Source organism: Chelonia mydas, chromosome 27 (genome assembly GCF_015237465.2).
Source record: "Chelonia mydas isolate rCheMyd1 chromosome 27, rCheMyd1.pri.v2, whole genome shotgun sequence".
Lineage (NCBI taxonomy): Eukaryota > Metazoa > Chordata > Testudines > Cheloniidae > Chelonia > Chelonia mydas.
In genome coordinates this window covers 7957613-7975546 of record NC_057860.1, presented here as the reverse complement: position 1 = coordinate 7975546, position 17934 = coordinate 7957613, and the positions used below count along the sequence as shown (strand labels likewise).

General features: G+C 58.6%; 1 protein-coding gene across 6 annotated transcripts; it reads right to left on the bottom strand.

Annotated features, from left to right (window-relative positions):
- Positions 1-310: 310 nt before the first annotated feature.
- On the bottom strand, positions 311-17326 carry SLC25A39 (solute carrier family 25 member 39). 6 transcript variants are annotated; one of them, XM_037886887.2, is made up of 12 exons: positions 17113-17326; positions 11730-11838; positions 10954-11013; positions 9208-9252; positions 7132-7241; positions 6094-6161; positions 4845-4969; positions 3747-3920; positions 2998-3107; positions 2330-2411; positions 1891-1971; positions 311-1779 (listed from the first exon to the last, which is right to left on the bottom strand). In XM_037886887.2, exons 2-12 carry the CDS (start codon positions 11827-11829, stop codon positions 1661-1663), a joined length of 1074 nt encoding a protein of 357 aa, XP_037742815.1. In that variant the 5' UTR covers positions 11830-11838; positions 17113-17326; the 3' UTR covers positions 311-1660. The 6 variants fall into 6 exon arrangements, with proteins under 6 accessions (XP_037742815.1, XP_037742812.1, XP_037742813.1 ...); XM_037886884.2 differs by having other exon boundaries at positions 10900-11013; positions 17113-17309; XM_037886885.2 differs by lacking the exon at positions 17113-17326 and adding an exon at positions 12023-12165 and having other exon boundaries at positions 10900-11013.
- Between the last annotated feature and the right edge of the window lie 608 nt (positions 17327-17934).

Sequence of the window (17934 nt, the reverse complement as noted above, 5' to 3'; positions counted from 1 at the left end):
ACAGGCAGGGCACACAGACCCCAGCAGGGATCCCCTTGGCTAATGAAGGGCCAAGAGATTTACCAATCAATTCCCACCCTGCACAGACACCGTGACAGGAAGTACCACCCGCCCCCACCCTCACACCATGATGCACACAAGCCCTCCCCAGCAGAGATCCACGGCTGCTCATTGCAGGAGGCCAAATCCTAGCCCCTTGCCAGCAGCTGCCAGAGTAGCACTTAGCCCCCCCTCCACAGCAGCCAAGGTGATGGAGGGAGAACAGGCAAGTGGGGAAGGGAGGGGTGGGGTGAGTGTTTTCAGGTGCAAATTACACATAAAATGTCTTTTATTGAAGGAAGTCGGAGCGAATCCCCACTCCTGCAACCAGCCCACAGGCCTGTCAGTAACCCACATGCAGGAGGATGGCTACTTGTCCGGCTACTGACCCTAAGAGAGCTACTCAAGGATGGGGGCACTTTGGCATGGAATCTCTGCCCCGGAGATTTCACACCTTTGTGAAGAGCAGGGAGGAGGTGGCGCCCGAGAGGGGCCCAGTGGGTGGTGTCCATTACCAGCAGCAAGGTGTCTTGTGTGAGCATGGGCCACCTGGGGGGCTGAGTCCCGGAGCTCTGCCTTCCAGGGGGCAGATAGGAATGGGGAAGTCCTGAGTGGAAGAAACGATGGTGCTACCTAGGGAGGACTGGCCTGGAGTCCAGGGTACAATGGTCCTTTGTATCACTACCTCGCAGGAGGAGGGCTAGGGGAACGGGGTGTGCGGAGAGGGCATGGGGTGGGTTAAGACCCAATCCCAGGGCTAAACCCAGCCACCAGCAGGGAGAGATGCGGAGAGACTCCGAGCAGGAGGGTCGGTTGCTCTTTGTGCTCCAGTCGCTTTAAGTCTTCGGAAGAGAAAGGCTCTTGGTCCACGGCAGGACGTGGCCTGGGGAGGTAGTCAATTCATGCAGGGGATCCCCTCGCATGGAATGCCAGGGCTGTCCTGCTCCCCCCGGCTGGGCAGGGAGGGGGCCCTCTGCGTTCGCCAGAGGACAACTCAGTCACTCCCACTACAGCGGCACAGCCAGATGCTAGGAGCAAGGCACCCACTGCTGGGGGGCTCTTCACAGGCTGGAGAGCGGCCTCCCCAGCCCCGAGGCCCCAGCAGGCAGCCTCCAAACAGTGCAAACCAGGAACGTGCCAGCTGGGAAGGGAGGGTGGAGGTGAGATGTCGTCAAAGGCAAACGGGGGCCTGACCCTTCCCACTGGGAAGCACCGTGGTGCCCACGCTGCTCTGACACAGCCTCTCTAGCTCGCCCCCCGGGGAGGCAGAAGGGAAACCCGCGGAAACACAAGGAGAGAGCGAGACTAGAAGGCACTTGGACGTTGCATATCCTGGCCCAGGGCACAGCGGGGAAGAAGCTGTTGCTAGCAGGGAGGTCTGTTCCCAGTGGATCTCGGCAGGAGCGGAGCGGCACAGGGGCAGAACCGCCGCTGCCCCCCCCCCGGCGAGGAGGCTGGATGAAATGCAAGGCCCTGGCTTCGGCAGCTGAACCCCAGCACTGATCTCTGCAGTCACCTCCCGCTTGCTACCTCCGGAGAACTCCCCCACCTGCCAGGCCCTGGCCCACAGCGTGGCGAGTTTGGAGGCTGTGCTGTGGGGGGGCTCTGCCCGCCCTGGCGCTCACAGGCCGCTGAGCCGTCGCTCCTGGTTCAGCTTCTGGAAGAAGGTCTTGCCGAACTCGTAGGTGCTAATCATGATGGCGCAGGCCGGGGCCACCTTGATGACGCGGGGCAGGAAGCCTGCGGGAGGCAGAGAGGGCAGCGTTACCTGCTCCTGCTAGCTGGCCCTGCTCAGGCACCCCGGCACCCACCCTTTGTCCTACAGCCGGCCCAGGCTGCCGTTCTAGTTACCTGCAAAGAGCCCACGGGTGCCAGACTCCGCTCGGATCCTCCTCAGCAGCAGCCAGGTGGATGAGGACTTGGAGGCAGCCACTGCGGGGCGAAGGCAAAGCAGGGGCATGAGGGGAAGGGGGTGCTGGTGCTGCCACCGCCCGCCGGCCGCGCTGGGACCCGCCACTCACCCTAGCGAAGGGTCCCGCCTTCCAATGCTTCCCCCCAGGGTGCGGGCGGCGGCAGGATGCTAGGTGTCTGCTCCAGAGGAGCCCCCGCTCCCTCCCACCCCTGTCCCGTGTGTGCAGAATCGCAGCTCCCCCTCTGGGCAGCGAAAGGAGCCAGCCCCCCCGATGGGCCGTTCCAGACGGATGGATTCACCACTGGAGCCATAGGTGGAAGCCGACCCCTCGCTCTGCTCAGAGTCCCACGTTCCCCATGCTCCCCATGAGCCCCTCACCTCGGAGCGTCTCCAGGTCCCCCAGCTCAATCTGTCGCTGGGTCTTCACCACATCGAAGGGCAGGGTCAGCACAGCAGCCACCTGGGGGAAGGGGAGAAACTGCCCGTCGCTCCCAAGCCACAGCTGGGGACCCCCGTGCCTCCCTGTACAGCACTTCTCCCTCAGGCCAAGAGAGGCTGTGAACTTCAGCCCCTAGCATCTGCCCCCCGAGCGCTCAGCCCTCCTCCGCCCACTGTCCTAGGCAGGTTAGAACCTCCGCCCAGGAGGGGCCGAGTCTCCTGGCCTCTAGTGTAACAACAAACCCCCGGCTCCCACTGCACCCCCCCGGCTCCAGGCTGCTCCCTGCGCAGACATTGCTCTGGGAAAGGTACGGCCTGTGTCTCGCGCAGGGGCAGGCAAAGGCATCTGCAAGCCAGGCATAGTCTATCCAGCATCCAAGCTGGTCAAAGCTGCTGGATCCGAGGTCCCAGCCTTTCAAGGAGAACAGCTGGCCCCCAAATAAACTGCACCCAAATAAAACGCCACGAAACCCTTCTGATTCCCAGCAGGGCTCTTTCCCCTGGCTAGAATCCCAACGTTCTGGGGGTGGAGGTAACCTAACGGGCTCCCTTCAGACCCAGGCAGAAACTCAGCTCCCCAGGGACGGAACAGAAGCTCGCATACTCACAGTCCCCGAGATGGCCCCAGCTGCGAAGCTGACCATGAACGTGGCTTTGTCGAGCCGGGACTGACGGCAGAGCCATTCCTTCACCAGCTCGTAGTTAAACCAGTAGAGAGCTGAGACAGACAGACCAGGGCCATGGGTTAGAAGCATCAGCAGCCACCTCCACTGCTCTGCTCCTGGGGCATTGCCCTTTGGCACTGAGCCCCAGCCCTGGGGACTGCCCTCTTCAATCTATCAGCCCCACAGCAGATAGGGCAAAAGGCAAACAGCCCCCTCCCCTGCCCAGCCCAGCCCTGACTGGGAGTGAGCATAGGGGAGAGATGGGAGGGCCTTGGCCGTTGGGCTGACACCAAGAATTGGCAGGCCTATTAGTACCCATCGAGAGGCTGCTTTTCCTGGCATGAAGGGCCCTGGAACTGGGCTGAGACCCACCAAACTGGTATCCCAGCTCAGGGGGGGACTGGGTCTGAAAATCCTTCACTCTGGAGTCACCACTGTCAGGTAAAAACCTTTGCGCCAAACAAGAGATGCACAAAAGGGATAGGGACTGGAGCGTGGCCCGTCAGCGCCTTCTGTAGGCAGCCCCAAGCTATCAGCGTGGCACCGAGGGCTCTCTGCAGATGGCAAGAAGAGAATTCTTGTCCTGGGCCAAACCTTTCCCTATGGCCCCAGCCCCAAGTGGGGGAGACCGGCCCCAGTGCGGCCCACAGCCCCCTCACCTGTCCCCAGCACCCCTTTTCTGTGTGGTATACCTGAGAAGGGAACATCCCGCAGCACAGTGGGTCCCCAGCCCCTCCAGAGGGACAGCCAGCCGTCCTGGGCCACCGAGGACTGGATGCAGACACGCAGCTCACGGTAGCTCAACGGCCGGGACTGCATCTTGGTTCGGATGAGTTCCAAGGGGCTGATCACCGTCACCGCGCCCACTGAGGGAGGGAGTCATAGAACATCAGGGTTGGAAGGGACCTCAGGAGGTCATCTAGTCCAACCCCCTGTTCAAAGCAGGACCAATCCCCAACTAAATCATCCCAGCCAGGGCTTTGTCAAGCCTGACCTTAAAAATATCTAAGGAAGGAGATTCCAGAACATCAGCTACTGACAAGCCAGCAACAAGTGTGATACCAAAGCCCAGCGACAGGGCAAGGCCAGGCCCCTCTCACTCCCACGTGCAAACAGGGCAGTCATCTGCCGTTCCTAGAATGGTGAGAGCACATGGTGCAGGAGTCCAGAGGGGCCAGCCCTGGCACCGGCCCATCGGGGTCGGCAAGGAGCTGTCTGCTAGGATTGCTGCTTGTTCACAGCAAATTACACCTGGAACAGCAGCTTAAGGCTCATCCCAGCCTAAGGATCTCACTGTGCTTCAGAGGGAGACCCTCTGTGCAGCAGGGGGTCGGTTCAGCCTTCGCACAGCGGGGAGATGGGGAAATGAAAGCCCAGGGAGGGGCAGGGCTGTGTGTGAGGTCACCCAGGGAGTCTGTGACTGAGCAGGGAATTGATCCAGAAGTGCTCGAACCATGGCCACAGGGATTCATAGATTCCCAGGCCAGAAGGGACCCATGCGATCATCTCGTTGGACCCCCTGCATAACCCAGGCCACAATTCCTAGAGCTGAGCTTTTAGAAAAACATCCGATCTTGATTTACAAACAGCCAGGGACGGAGAATCCAGCATCACCACCACCTCGGGCCAGCTGTGCCGAAGGTTAATGACCCTCGCTGCTAAAAACCAAGGCAGGTCGTTGTTCATTGGGAATGATTCTTTACCCCTGGGCCACAGGAGCAGGTCGGGGAATGGGGGGGGAGAGGATGCAAGGTATATGGACCCTGAACGCAGAGGAGAGCGCTACTCACGCCTGGCGAGGGCACCAGCCACCAGGGGAACATGGGCCCCTTGGCTGCCCATCCGGCAGCGCAGATAATCCCGCAGCTGGTCGTAGCTGGTGAAATAGATCACTGTGGCAGGCACCGCCATCACCCTGCCAAGGAGAGGGGCTCGTTAGCATCACCTGCCAACTCACAACACGCTCCCTGCCAAAGAGGGGGGTCAGATTGCTCCAGGCATAATCTCCACCCCCCATATCCCAGCTGGGCCTTGACACTGCCCCTCCCATTCTCCAGCTAAGCAGTGGGACCCATCTCCCAGAGAGCAATGGGGCGGGGGGGGGGTTCCCATTTGTCTGCACAGGCTCCACACACACAGAGGAGCCTACCAAAATGCCACATGCACACAGCTCCGCCCGAAAGGTCAGAGGGCGAAGGGTGGTGTCTGGGGGAGGCTTAAGGGGAAGCAGGGGAGGGGAGGCCAGTGCACCTGGGACTAATTACCTGCTGCCCAGCTGGGCTGAAGGGAAGGCACCTGGATCTTATAAAGGGGAGACAGCAGCAGAGGAAGGTTGATCCTCCGCTAAGATCAGCGCGCGGCTACAGGGAGCAGGAAGACCCTGAGTGGCCAGGGGAAGGCAAGGAGAGCAGCAGAGAGGGTTTCCCTGCTAACCTCTCTGAGCCAGGGAGGGCTGAAAACGGCTGAGCTCTGGCTAGGAAGGGCCTGGACAGGTGATGAGCTCCAGGACCAGCTGAGGATGCCAGAGCTGGGTATGAACTTTTGTGTTGTGGTGACGGGCTTTGTTTGAGGATCGTTTTGCACTGTTTCTGTTGTCGAACCAGCCCCAGACAGCAGTGGCGTTCGCCATGACACAGCCTCTGTGGGGTTTATTAAGGAGCCTGAGAGGAAACTGAGGCAGGCCTCTGCAGAGCCACGCTTGGCCAGCAGGGGGTAATACAGGGCAGGCACACCCTCTTGCAGAGAGGGAGTGGAAAAGGCGGGAAGGGGGCCTGGGGAGGCAGACCGTCTCTGCAGTCCTAGGATCTCCCATGGATAACCAAGGATTCTGGGTCAGTGCAGGACAGACACCACCGCTTCCTCCCCCTGCAGTCAGAGGCCCCAGGGCAAAGGCAGAGGCCCCTGGGCCCAGGCCAGGAGCTACCAGGGAGTGCACGCCTGGCTAGCACCGCAGACACGTGGGGCCCAGGTGTTTGCATTCGACCTCCCTTAGCAGGTGTGCAGCGGGGAAGGGCTGTAACGCTCGGTGCCCAGACTCACAAGGTGGGTGGCAGGCCGCTCCACAGAGACCGAATGCCCTCGTAACGTGTGATCTTCACAAAGGCATCCTGAAAGGAAGAGGAGAGCACAAGGGGGTTAGAGAGGAGGGGGAGGAGGCTTCCCCAATGCTAGGGGCAGCCCCGTGGCCCGAAACGGAGACCAGATGCCCACTCCAGAGCTCAGCCAGGGGCTGCGTCTTTCCTTCCCATGCCGAGCTCTGCCGCTTCTCCAGCCTAGCCCTCATCACAGGGTGACTGGCCCCTTAAGGGAGGAGGGCAGTACAGCTGACTGGTTACCTGCTCCCCAACTGGGCCTTATAAAGGGGGAGACAGCAGCAGGGGCTGGAAGGCTACCCAGTGAGCTCTCTCAACCCCAGGCAGGTACAGGTGCTGCTAGAGGAAGCCGTGGCAGGGGCTGCAGAGAGCAGGAGACCCTGGGTAACCAGGGGTGGGCCAGGAGAGCAGGGGGCACAAGGCTGAGCTCTGGCTAGGAAGGGCTGGGACAGAAGACGAGCTCCAGGACTGGTTGGGGATGTCCGAGCCAAGTGTGAACTGGTGTCGTGGTGACGGACTTTGTTTTGGGGCTTTGAGGACTGTTTTGAACTGTCTGTGGTTACACCAGGCGTAGCATTAGCCACGAGAAAGCCAGTGCAGCATTTATTAAGGAGCACTGAGACAAGGGGAAACTGAGTCAGGCCTCTGCAGAGCTATGCTTGGCCTGCAAGGGCGCTACAGGACAGGCACGCCCTCTTACATGTCCCCCTTGCAAACGAACCCTTTCCCGTCCACAGAGCTATAGCCACCTAGGAGTGGGGTTGGTGAAGCTGCTCCAAACGCTGGTGCACCTGGCCCTCTCTCCTCCCCCACGCCTCCAATCAGGCAGCCCAGCTGGTCCCAGACCAGGGTGCCCGAACTGCCGCACGCAGCCTGGCCATCAAGCCAAAGGCCTGACCCTGCACTGACTTTGGCTGCCAGAGCGCGGTGGCCTTCCCTCTGCCCCGTCAAGGCAGCCAGGTTCCCGGCAGGAGAAGAGCCTCACCAGGGTGCCGGTGAAGCGGGTGGGGGCCTTGTACCAGGCGGTGCAGCTGCTCCCGTTCTGGCACACGTACAAGTGGTCCATGAGCCCATTGCAGTACACGAAGCATTTCCCTGTGGGAAGGGGCAGGGGAGACAGAGTGGGGTTAAACTCGTGCCCAGCCCAGCCCGCTTCAGGCTCTTCCCTTCCCCACCCCCAAAGCCCTCCCTGCTCCAGGCTCTGCCCTTTTCTTCTGCAAGGACCCTCAGCAGGGGGGCAGGGCTGTACCCCTCAGGACCCTGCCAGCTCCTCTCTGCCCCATTCCCTGCCGCCCCCAGAACTCTGCTCCTCTTTCAATCTTCCTGAGCCCTATGGGGCGCTGCCCCTGCTCTCCCCAAGGGCAGCCGGCAAGGAGTGGGAGGGCTGCTGGGCAGACAGGGCAGCTGTGGAGAGAGGAGCCAGCAGCCATGGGGAGGGAGAGCTTGTGGGGAGCTAGACAGGTCAGCGGGGGTGTAGACCGCTGGAGCAGCCAGGCCAAGGCTCATCTCAGCCAGAGCACCCTGGGGGGGCCAGGCCTCAGGCCTGGGACACAGGCATGTTTACTGGGGGTGGGGGGGCAGGCAGGGACTTGCTCCAGTCCTGTCATGCAGAATAAAGGCATCAGAGCAGAAGTGCGGCGAGACAGAAAGGGAGAGTCCTGGGAAACTGTCCGAATCCATCACACTCCCCTCATCCCCAGGATGCGCTCGCCCTAAAGCCGTCCTGTCAGCCTGGACTAACCGCCCGTGCTGGCAGGAGGCCACCTGCCTACACGAGTCAGCATCAGCCCTGTCACCCTGACGGATTGGATGAGGCTGCCCGGGGTTTGCCTGGCTCCCTTCCCCAGGATCCCATTCAAATCCCTTTCCCTGCCTAGTGGCCGTTGGAGAGCCAGACGCACACATAAAGCAGCCCTCTGCCAAACACCGGAGACAGACGCCCCAGGGATGGGCCTCAGAGCAAGCCCAGCAGAGATGGGAGCCTAGGGGGGAGAGAGGCAGCAGTGGGCACAGGAGCCTGGTTTGGGAAGCTGACAGATGGGCAGACGAAAGGCAGGGTGGGGACAAGGTAGCCAACCCCGCTAGAGCCACCCCCACCACCAAATCAGCATCCCCAGATGGCAGCACAACCAGCATCAGCCACCCCTATGGGCTAGTCTTCTTCCCATGCCCAGGGCATGACTGCGGGCGGCAGGTTAGGCTTAGCAGGGATCCAAGCAGGCGGCAGGGCAGCCAGAGGGGAGGACACACAAGAGACGGACGGAACAAGGACAGAGAGGCCCACGTGTGCTCCTGCGGGGGAATCGGCTAGTGTTGAACCCCCAAGTGGCCTGGGACAGCCAGCTTCCAGCACGTGTTTCTGACAGAGCACTAGTAACCCTGCAGTGTGGGGGGAAAACGGGGGACGGACTGCCCCCTGCACTCTATCCAGGACATTTGGGGAAGGGCATGTGAGGGACTTCTGCGAGGCATCCTCGGGCAGAGGAGGCTCCCCTCGAATCAGCAGAGGCTGGATATGTCCTGCATAGCTGTGCCAGGAGGGAGGTGGTTACAGAATGGGTCATGGGGTGGGAGAGGGAAAGAGTAACATCCAGAGGCCCCTAACACAGCCACGACTCGGCAAGCCAACAACTCCCAGGCCCCACCTGCCTGATGACAAACAGCCTGCGGGGTCAGTCTCACAACTGCCTCCATGCTCAGGAGGCACAGAGGTGAGGAAAAGGGAGGCACAGAAGCGAGGGGACTTACCCAAGGCCATGCAGTGAGTCAGTGGCAGGGCTGAGAACTGAACCCAAGGTTGCAGCTCCCAGTGCCCCCTCCTCTAACCACCAGACAGCATCTGACCCCCAGAGGACTCTGAACTAGACTCCATTGCAGTAGGGATGGAAGGAAGATGGTGTGTGGTGAGCAAGGGTGCATGGAGCCCTGTACTGCCCCACTCTGGAGACTGCAGCTATGGGGAATAGGTTCTCCCTGGGGGGAATGGCGCTGTCAAGGGTCAGCAGCCACGGGAGGCTGTTAGCAGGAAAAGGGTGAAAGGATAATACCCAGAGATACTCACATTTGGACTGGTGAACGCTCCAGGGCGTACACTCTACTGACAACACTGAAACACACAACAGGGACACATTTAGCGACAGGCGGAGGGGTGCTGAGGAGACACCCTCCCTGCTGGTAAGCAGCAAAGCTCTCAGGGGCCAGGCGGGTGCTAGCAGTGCATGGTCTGGGAAGGCAGGGACCCCCGTGCTCTGCTGTCAGCAGAGAGCTAGGATGTGGGGGCTGTTCGGGGGCAAGCCACTCGGGTTTGGAAAGGTGGAGGCTGCTGGCTTGAGCTGGACAAGACCTGAGGATGCCCTCCCCCTCCCCCTCAATAACAAGTCACTTCCGCCTGCCGGCAACAGGGAGGTGTCTCAACATCTGATCCATAGCCCCCCACAGCTGAGCAGTCGCAGAAACATCAGGATCTATTTAGCAGCATGACTCTGGCAGTCAAGTCACCTGAACCCAGCCCCATACGGCTTCCAAGGGACCCCGTTCCACCAGGCTAGCCCATTGTGTCTCTAGTCCCTTCTGCATGAGACTTCCAAAGTGCTTCACAAACCAACAGACGTTCTGCTCCCAAGTTTTACAGATTGCGGGGAGAGCGACTGAGGCACAAGAAGGGGAAGTTACTCCCAGAGGGAGGCAGTGGGAACAGAACCCAGGAGTCCTGACCCTCAGGCCCCTGCTCTAACCCTTACAGAAATCCCTCTGATGACCAGATTAGCCCTGGGGCACAGTCAGTGCCGGTGTCCCAGGCCTGGCTCACTACTGAAAAGAGAACCGGGAGGCAAGAGGCTGGGCTAGGGATTCTCAAGCAGTCTGTGAGCTTCTTAAACTCCTGCTGAGGCTTGAAAGGGCTTGGCTGCTCCTGGAACGTCAGACAGGGTTAGTTCAGGCTGGTTGGGATTATTGCAGAACAGCCCTGCAGGGCAGCGGCCAGCACAAGCCAAAGCCTGGGACGTGCTCCTTCCTGTCAGGCAGCACCAGATCCTGGAAGGGAGGGCAGAGCCAGGAGGAGGGAGCTCGATTTCCTGCCTTCACTAGAGGCCTACAGATGATGACCAGGCCCTGGCTCTGTGGAGCCCTTTACGTGTGCCAGGCATCCCACCAACCCACCCACTTCAGGGCCATTCAGGACATCTAAGCCCAGCTCCCCCTGACACACTGGCTCCAAGGCCCTATAGGACACCTAAGCCCATATTCCCTCTCCCCTAAGGCCGCACGGACGTGAGCCCAGCTCCCACCCCAGAGGCAGGGTGCTCTTAGCCCCCCATGGGTGGTACACTACTGGGGTGTTGCTTGTGGGAATGGTGATCCCACTCAAGCCAGATGTACAGGTTCTGTGTATGGGGGAAGGGGTGAGGACCTAAGCGGGGATGCAGCCTGATGGTGCCATGCCAGACCCCCTCTGCTGATCCTGTGTCCCCATCAGAGGGGCACAAACCCCAGGTGACCATCGTCACTGCTCTGCTGCCTGCAGGCAGCCCCTGCCCAGACTGAGTAGCCAAATATCACAGAACCCGATAAGCTCTTCGCTAACTAGGCAGAGGCTCCTCCTCACAACTGCCCTTGGGGGCCTGTATAGGGGACAGGGATTGCTGTGGTTCACAGACACCTGCCAGGCAAAGCCGGGGAGAGAAACAACCCAGGATCTGAGCTACCGCATTCCGGGCTCGCTGCTGCAGAGGTAGCAGGCTCGGAGACGACCTACCTGGCCTCCAACTGCGGAGAGAAGGCAAGATTTCTGCCCTGAGCTCTTGGTTACCTTTAGAGAAAGGCGTCCTCTGTGCCTGCAGTCGGATCTTCACCACATCCAGGGGAGTCACTGAAAGAGAAGGAGCCTCCTTAGACCTGGGGCCAGTGTAGGGCAATTGGCAAAAGGGTGGAGCAGAGTGCTTTATCAATGAGAGGGCAAATACACCTCAGTGCCTCCCCCCGAAAGGTAGATCTGGAAAATGGATTTAATATGGACAGGGAAACAGCGGCTCAAAGAAGGGAAGGGACGTGGCCAAGCTCACAGCATGAGCAGAGCTGAGAGTAGAACCCAGAAGTCCACGCTCCTCTCCCTCTCGCTCCAACCACCAGAACCCACCCTCCTTCCCAGAGCTGGGAACAGAACCTGCTTCCTCACACCTCCTTCTGGAGCCTGGGGTCACCAGAGCCCATGGTGCACAGCAAACAGCCAGAGTCCAGCTCTCCAAGGAGTTTTAAGGCTCTTAATGACCAGGCCAGATTTGCTGGGAGAAACTTTAATCAGAGGATGAGACACAAGGAGTCGAGCTGGGATTCTAGGAAGGGGAAGTTAAGAGGTGGAAGAGGCCACGGCTGTATCGGCAGAAGCCCCAGAGACAGTCCCAAGTTCAGAACAGTGAGCTCACCTGCCCTTTGCACACACACCCGTTCCCTTACACACGTGCACACACCCCGACCTCCCTACGCTCATCTGTGCATACCCTGAACTCACGTGGAAATCCTTGCACCCACCCACCCTGTCTCTCCAGCCCCACTCCTCGCTCAACCATCCCCATGCTGACCCCTTACCGAAGAGAGATGTGAAGAGGGCCCCGGTCCCAGATGCCAGCATCTGCTGCAGGGGGGTAATGCCCCCCGCGGGGCTCACTGATGTGTTCTCACCCATCATGCTGCCCACCTGCAAAACACAAAGGGGGCAGCGGTGCGGTTACAGGCAATGCTGTCTCCAGGCGCCGAGCTTCATCCCAGAAGCCTCCAGCTAGAGCCATCGGCTTCCTTGGTACGCTGGCTGGGTGAGCCCCAAGGAGACGGCATTTCAGAGCAGACTGACTACCACCTGCCCCTGAGAGGGAGATACTTGCTCAAGGGGCACTAGAGACCAGGTTCTGCCCGTTTCCTGGTCTGAGAGGTCCCAACATCCCTGCATTCCCGAGAGCCCTCTTGCCACTGTGAAGCTGCCTCGGCATGCTGGCTGAATCCCCACCCCTCGCTGGCAGCGTTATCCATGCACGGCAGAAGGGGTGGGGCTCCTTCTCGTGTATGCTGCTTATACAATCGTCCGTGCAATGGGGAGAGACAGCACCAGGTGCAGCGCCGATAAAATCCTGCCAGCAGCATAGTTGGATCCAGACCTGAGGCAATGAACCTAAGCCAGTATTGGGAGCTACCGCAGGGGAGACCCAGAAAGGGCTGGGAGGGGAGCACAGAGCAGAGTCAAATGCTCCGAGCTCTCCCATTCCCCTAGCAGTCCTGCCGCCCTGTGAGGAGGAGCCTTGCCCCCCGCCACCCCAAACCGCAGGAAGGAGGGGCAGGGTGGTGCAAAGTCAACCGATGGGGAGAAGCAAGGTGCAGTGACCAGGAACGCTCCTGCAGTCCCAGGGAACCGATCACAGGGGTACCTAAGCCAAACAGCCGATTCCCTCCTGGCCCAGTCCAGATGTGCTAAGGAGAGGGGGCAGGAGTCTTTCCTCAGACACGGGGACCAGTTCAACCTTGTGTATGTTAGCAGGAATCGCAGCACTTCGTACTTTGGAACAGCAAAGCCCTCTACAGCAGCAGTTTTCAACCAGGGGTACGTGTATCCCTGCGGGTACATCAACTCCTCTCGATATTTGCTTGATTTTACAACAGGCTACATGGAAAGCACTAGTGAGGCCGGTACAAACTAAAATTTCATACAGACAATGACTTGTTTATACTGCAATATATATACTAGACACTGAAATGGAAGGACACTAGTTATATTCCAATTGGTTTATTTTATAATGATATGTCAGAATGAGAGTCAGCAATTTCAGTAACAGTGTGCTGACAGGCTTTTTTGTATTTTTAAGTCTGATTTTTGTAAGCAAGTCGTTTTTAGGTGAGGTGAAAGTTGGGGTACGCAAGACAAATCAGACTCCTGAAAGGGGTACAGTCGTCTGGGAAGGTTCAGAGCCACTGTTCTACAGCCCCTAATTAACCCTCCCACCGGCCCCACACCTGGCAAGGCACTAGCCTGCTGCTTCTGTGATCAAGAAGATGAAGCATGGAGAGGGGAAATGACTTGCCTAACACCTTAGAGGAAGCCAGTGTCAGAGCCAGCAATGGAAGCCTGGAGTCCTAACTCCCAGCCCTCCGCTCAGACTACATTGATCTCTCACTGCACTTCAGGATCTAACCCCATTTAGCCACCATGAGCTCCAGCTACGAGCTCTGAAACACAGCAACATGGAGTCAGCCCGTGCTTCCAGATTCCAAATTCCACCACACTCCAAGGGAAAAATACCCTGGTGTGTATTTAACCTGAACGTTCGTTCTCATTTCATTTCCTGTACTCTCCATACCTTTTCCTAGGGCTATTTAGTTCCAGGTCTTTGTGTGTTCCTTTTGAATGCTATCCCCACCCTGCTCACCACAGCGACATGCTGCCTATAACCCAAACATGCCCCTTTCCTGGGGGTTGGTTTTACTGGTAACTCAAATCACGATTCCAGATCATAAACCTCTGCTCGGCTGTTCTTAGGGCTTCCCTACAGGGGAGCTCCCCAATCCTGGGCCCTAGTTCCCTCTGCCGGAGACAAGGGCACGCTACCACCTCTCTTATGCTCCTGGACTGTGTATACATTAGGGAACTGTAGAAATAAATTCCCACTGGGGGGAGCCTTGGTGCAGACAAGGTGTCAGCAGCTTCCAGCATTTTTACCCTCATGTCATTTAAACCAGATGAACCGATGGTGGTGCCAGTGGGGAATTTCTAAGCTTCTGTCTTGAGAAGGCAACAGGGCACAGCTGATGCAACCTTACAGTGACTCAGCGATAATTACACTGCACTTTTGCACAGGGCTCAAGCACCTGAAAATGAGAGAATTACACAGAGGAGCCCTCGATCCCTAAGTAAGGTCCTAGCATCTGCCGTCCTATTACAGGTACCACAAGACTGTGAGAGTCGCGCATAGCTCCTCACCCCCTGGATTTGTAGGATTAAAGGGAGTAATGTCCTAGGACCTCCACTTAGATGGGAGAATACCCTAGAATCTCATCACAGTACTTGGAATGAGGGGCCACTGGGGAGCGTGCAACACCTAAACTGCTTAATCACCTGCTATTCATATATGCCACAACCCAGCACCCTCCATCCACGTAGCAAGGGAGCAGACCGGGATACAGGGCTTCTCCAGGACAGAGGGAGGCTTCCCCACCTGTCATCCTGATAAAATCCAGATTTTATGCCCCCTGCCTTGGGCCTATATAATCAGTCCTTACTCACACATAGCCTCCTGCTTCCCTCCCGCTAGGGTCTGACATGCTACCTTTTACAGTGGCCTTAACTCAGGAAAAAGTGCCTCGAGCGAGCATGACCGCGGCCAGCTGTTTACTCTTAGAAAGGCGCTGATGTGTCTGTAAAAGCTGGTGCAGCGGTCAGTGCAAGCCGTGACATGGCCGGGCACAGCAGGGCTAAGATTTTAAATGTAGGAGATTCCACCGACAGGACATGGACAGTTTCTGTGCAGACTGTTCCTTCTTCCTCATTGCCGCTCCCTGCGTGTCACAGTAACAACCTGCTGATGTTACTGACAAACAAGGTCTCGCTCCCATTGGCCCTGTAGGAGTCAGTCCAGCCACTGCAGGATCAGGATCACCCGCATGGAAGTCAGAGGCAGGAAGAAATCAGCTGGATTCTCATATCCCAGGCATCTCCGGAGAGAACACAACAGGGAAACTCAGACTAACAGCCTTCATCGAGTGGCTCTCCAGTGGAGCTCCACAGATTATTGCCAGCCGGCCCAGGAAGGCTCTTCCGTGGCAATAAGTGAAATCAGGCAGCGCCACCGTCCTACGTAGCTTCACCTGCACCTGTGTGCCCAATCAGAGCCTCCCCACAGCTATGCATGTTATTTGTCTCTGGTAGTGCCCGCAAGGCGCTTAGGTGTTTCCCAAACATGACACAGGGCTCACAACATGACAGCCAAGGCATGGGATAAAGCAGCACTACGTATAACTAAAGAGGATGCTGTGGAGATCTTAACTGTGGGATTTTCTGCCTTTTGTGCATTTCGGGCCTGATGCAAAGCCAGCTAAACCATTGCAAGGTCTCCCTGATCCCAAACTCATGGAAGTCAGTGGAACTTAAAATCTCAGCCCCTGTGATGGCAGTGAAGTGGGGGTTTTTTAAAATAAAGGTTTCTTTTCTTTTTTTAAGTGAGGGGAGGGGGAAAAAAAAGGTGGCAGTGCTGCTTCCCACCAATCCCTGGCTCACAGAGAAGTCCCAGTATTCCCCCTGGCCTAGCCCCAGCTCTAGAGGGGTCAGAAAGATTCATGGCAAGGCTTTATTTGCTTCTGCTTGAACTACAGGGCTTTGGAGCGCCCACGTACATGACCTGCGGACACCCATGTGTAACTGGGGCTACATTTTGCTATCCTGGAAAAGCAGCTCCCCCGTGAGAGCAACATACAGGGAACAATCGTCTTTGGACTCTGAGTTCTCGGGGGCAGACACAGGCATTGCTAAGTGTGTGCACAATGATTAGGGCCGTGGTTATAGGTGTGTCTGTTACAGACCAACCAGGTCAGAGCCCCATTGCAATAGGCACCGAACGAACTGACCGTAAATTGTAGTCCCTGCTGCAAAGGCTTATAAGGGAGCCTGGAGGCAACTACTCTAATAATAAATAATAATTAATTACTACTTTGAACTAATTAGAACTTTGAAATCCAGCTGGTCTGAACTTAGAGCATAAGAAGAAGTAACCAGAGAACATTAAATGCTTACTCCACGGTCAGCATAGCTCAGATCACAGAGCAAATCTGCCCCCTTATCTCCACCTGGACACCACATGCCACCCCTCCCTTCCCCCTCTGAACTGGCTTCTCTCCTGTGGTCTAGCATCAACAGGTCTCTTCCTGGATCCCCACTCCTCACACTATCGCATTGGACTCTTCTCTTAGGGGGCTAAGAGAAAATCCACCTAGCTCCTTGCTCCAGGGCTGGTCCTTGCTGTCTCCCCATCCCACTGCACCACCTCCTCACCTGGAGCCTGGAAAGGGATACTCCTGGCTCCCAGCTCCAGAGTCCCTGGGCTACTGCAGCCTTTCCACTCCCAGCCCCCAGCAGCTGAGCTGCTGTAACTCTCCCATCCCCTTTCCACTGTCCTTGGGTCCTGTCCTAGGGTCTAGGACCCCTCCCCCTACATTGTCCCAGGCTCAGAGCCCCCATTCTGTGTCGTCCTCCTCTCCTGGGGCCTAGGAGACAGTCTCCCCTCTTCTAGCCCCCAGTTCCCCAGGCTAACATACACCCCACCCCACAGAACAGGCTCCTCACCTGGGGTCTAAGAGCCAAAGCATCCCCTCCAGCCCCCCCCGCGCTGTGGAGCTGGGCATGGAGCTACTGCAGTCCCAGCTCCGACTATTCAGCTCTTCGGGGCACACAAACATGCCAATCAGCAGCAGGAGCTGGGCCAAGCAGAGGGCAGGGCGGAGCTGAGCCCGCACAGGGACAGCCAACCCAGCGCTCCCACAAGTGGCACTGGCAGCCTCCCGTGCCCACCGGTGTCAGTGCCCCAGCCTGGCTGGCACCCTTGGGGCTCAGCAGCCTTTGCAGACAGAAATGAATTAACACTTTCCCCCCTCCGGGCAATGTCACCCTTAACCGACAGATGGGGAAACTGAGGCGCAGAGCAGGGAAGTGACTCAGCCCAGCTCACGCAGGGAGCCAGGAGTAGAACCCAGGCATCCTGGCCCCCAGCACCCCCCTAATCTAACATTGCAGCCACCCCCCGTGTGTCTTCCGCCCCCCGGGGGTCCCCCCCCGTGTGTCTCCCCCCCCCGCCCCCCGGGGGGTCCCCCCCGTGTGTCTCCCCCTCCCTACCCCCCCAGGGGTCCCCCCCCTCCTCTGTGTCTCCCCCTCCACCCCCCGGGGTCCCCCCTCCTCTCCCGCGTGTCTCCCTCCCCCCCCGGGCCCCCCACCACTGACCGGTCCATGTCAGCCGCACGTGATTTTTTCATCCGCCGACGAATACAGAGAGGCCGGTGCCTGCGCCTTTAAGGAGCCCCATCGGCCGCCCGGCGGGAGGGGCCCCGGGCGGGATCGCCGCCCCGCGGGGTGGCTGGATCGGGCCGGACCCGCTGGGCCGCAGCGAGCGGCGCTTCCGCTCCGGCCTGCGGGAAGGGGCGGGGCGAGGCCCTGCGCGGCCGGGGGCGGGGCTTACACACGCCTCCCTCCCCCGGCCCCCCCCCGCCCGCGTGTGCAGACAGCGGGGCGGGACTTACACACACGGCGGAGTGTTCCAGAGACAGTGGGCCTTACACGCGCGTGCAGGGCCAGAGATCGTGAGGCTTGCACACTCCCCCCAAGGCTTGCAAATAGAGCTGTGCTTACACACCTACACACACCAATGCTGCTGAGTGTGCAGACACAGCACGGCTTACACACACTCCAGGGGCACTGGGACAGTTTTTATAGTGGGGGGGCTGAGAGCCATTGAACCAAAGTGTAAACCCCGTATAGAATGGAAACCATTTTAAGCCAGGGGGTGCAGGAGCACCCCTCGTTCCAGCACCTATGACACACCCTGCTGAGTGTGCCCGAGACAGAGCGATTTACACACCCACACTGCTGAGTGTGCCCGAGACAGAGGGGGTTTACAGGGAGATCTTTATGTCCCTGCTCGCACCCATACTGTAGAGAAAGGGGTTTACACACATATGCCCCCTCGTCCACATGTGTATCACAGAGTGTGATGGAGACAGGTTCACCACACACCACGCCACGGAGGAGAGGAATTCACACAACTCC

Excerpts from the sequence above, each read along its gene's own strand:
- SLC25A39 (XM_037886884.2), bottom strand. The coding sequence starts at position 11,829 with ATGATGGGTGAGAACACATCAGTGAGCCCCGCGGGGGGCATTACCCCC. Across the intron at positions 2,412-2,997 it reads CTGGGGCCATCTCGGGGACT|GTGGCTGCTGTGCTGACCCT; the intron begins GTGAGTATGCGA and ends CCCTTCCCCCAG. Across the intron at positions 1,972-2,329 it reads GGACCTGGAGACGCTCCGAG|TGGCTGCCTCCAAGTCCTCA; the intron begins GTGAGGGGCTCA and ends TTCGCCCCGCAG.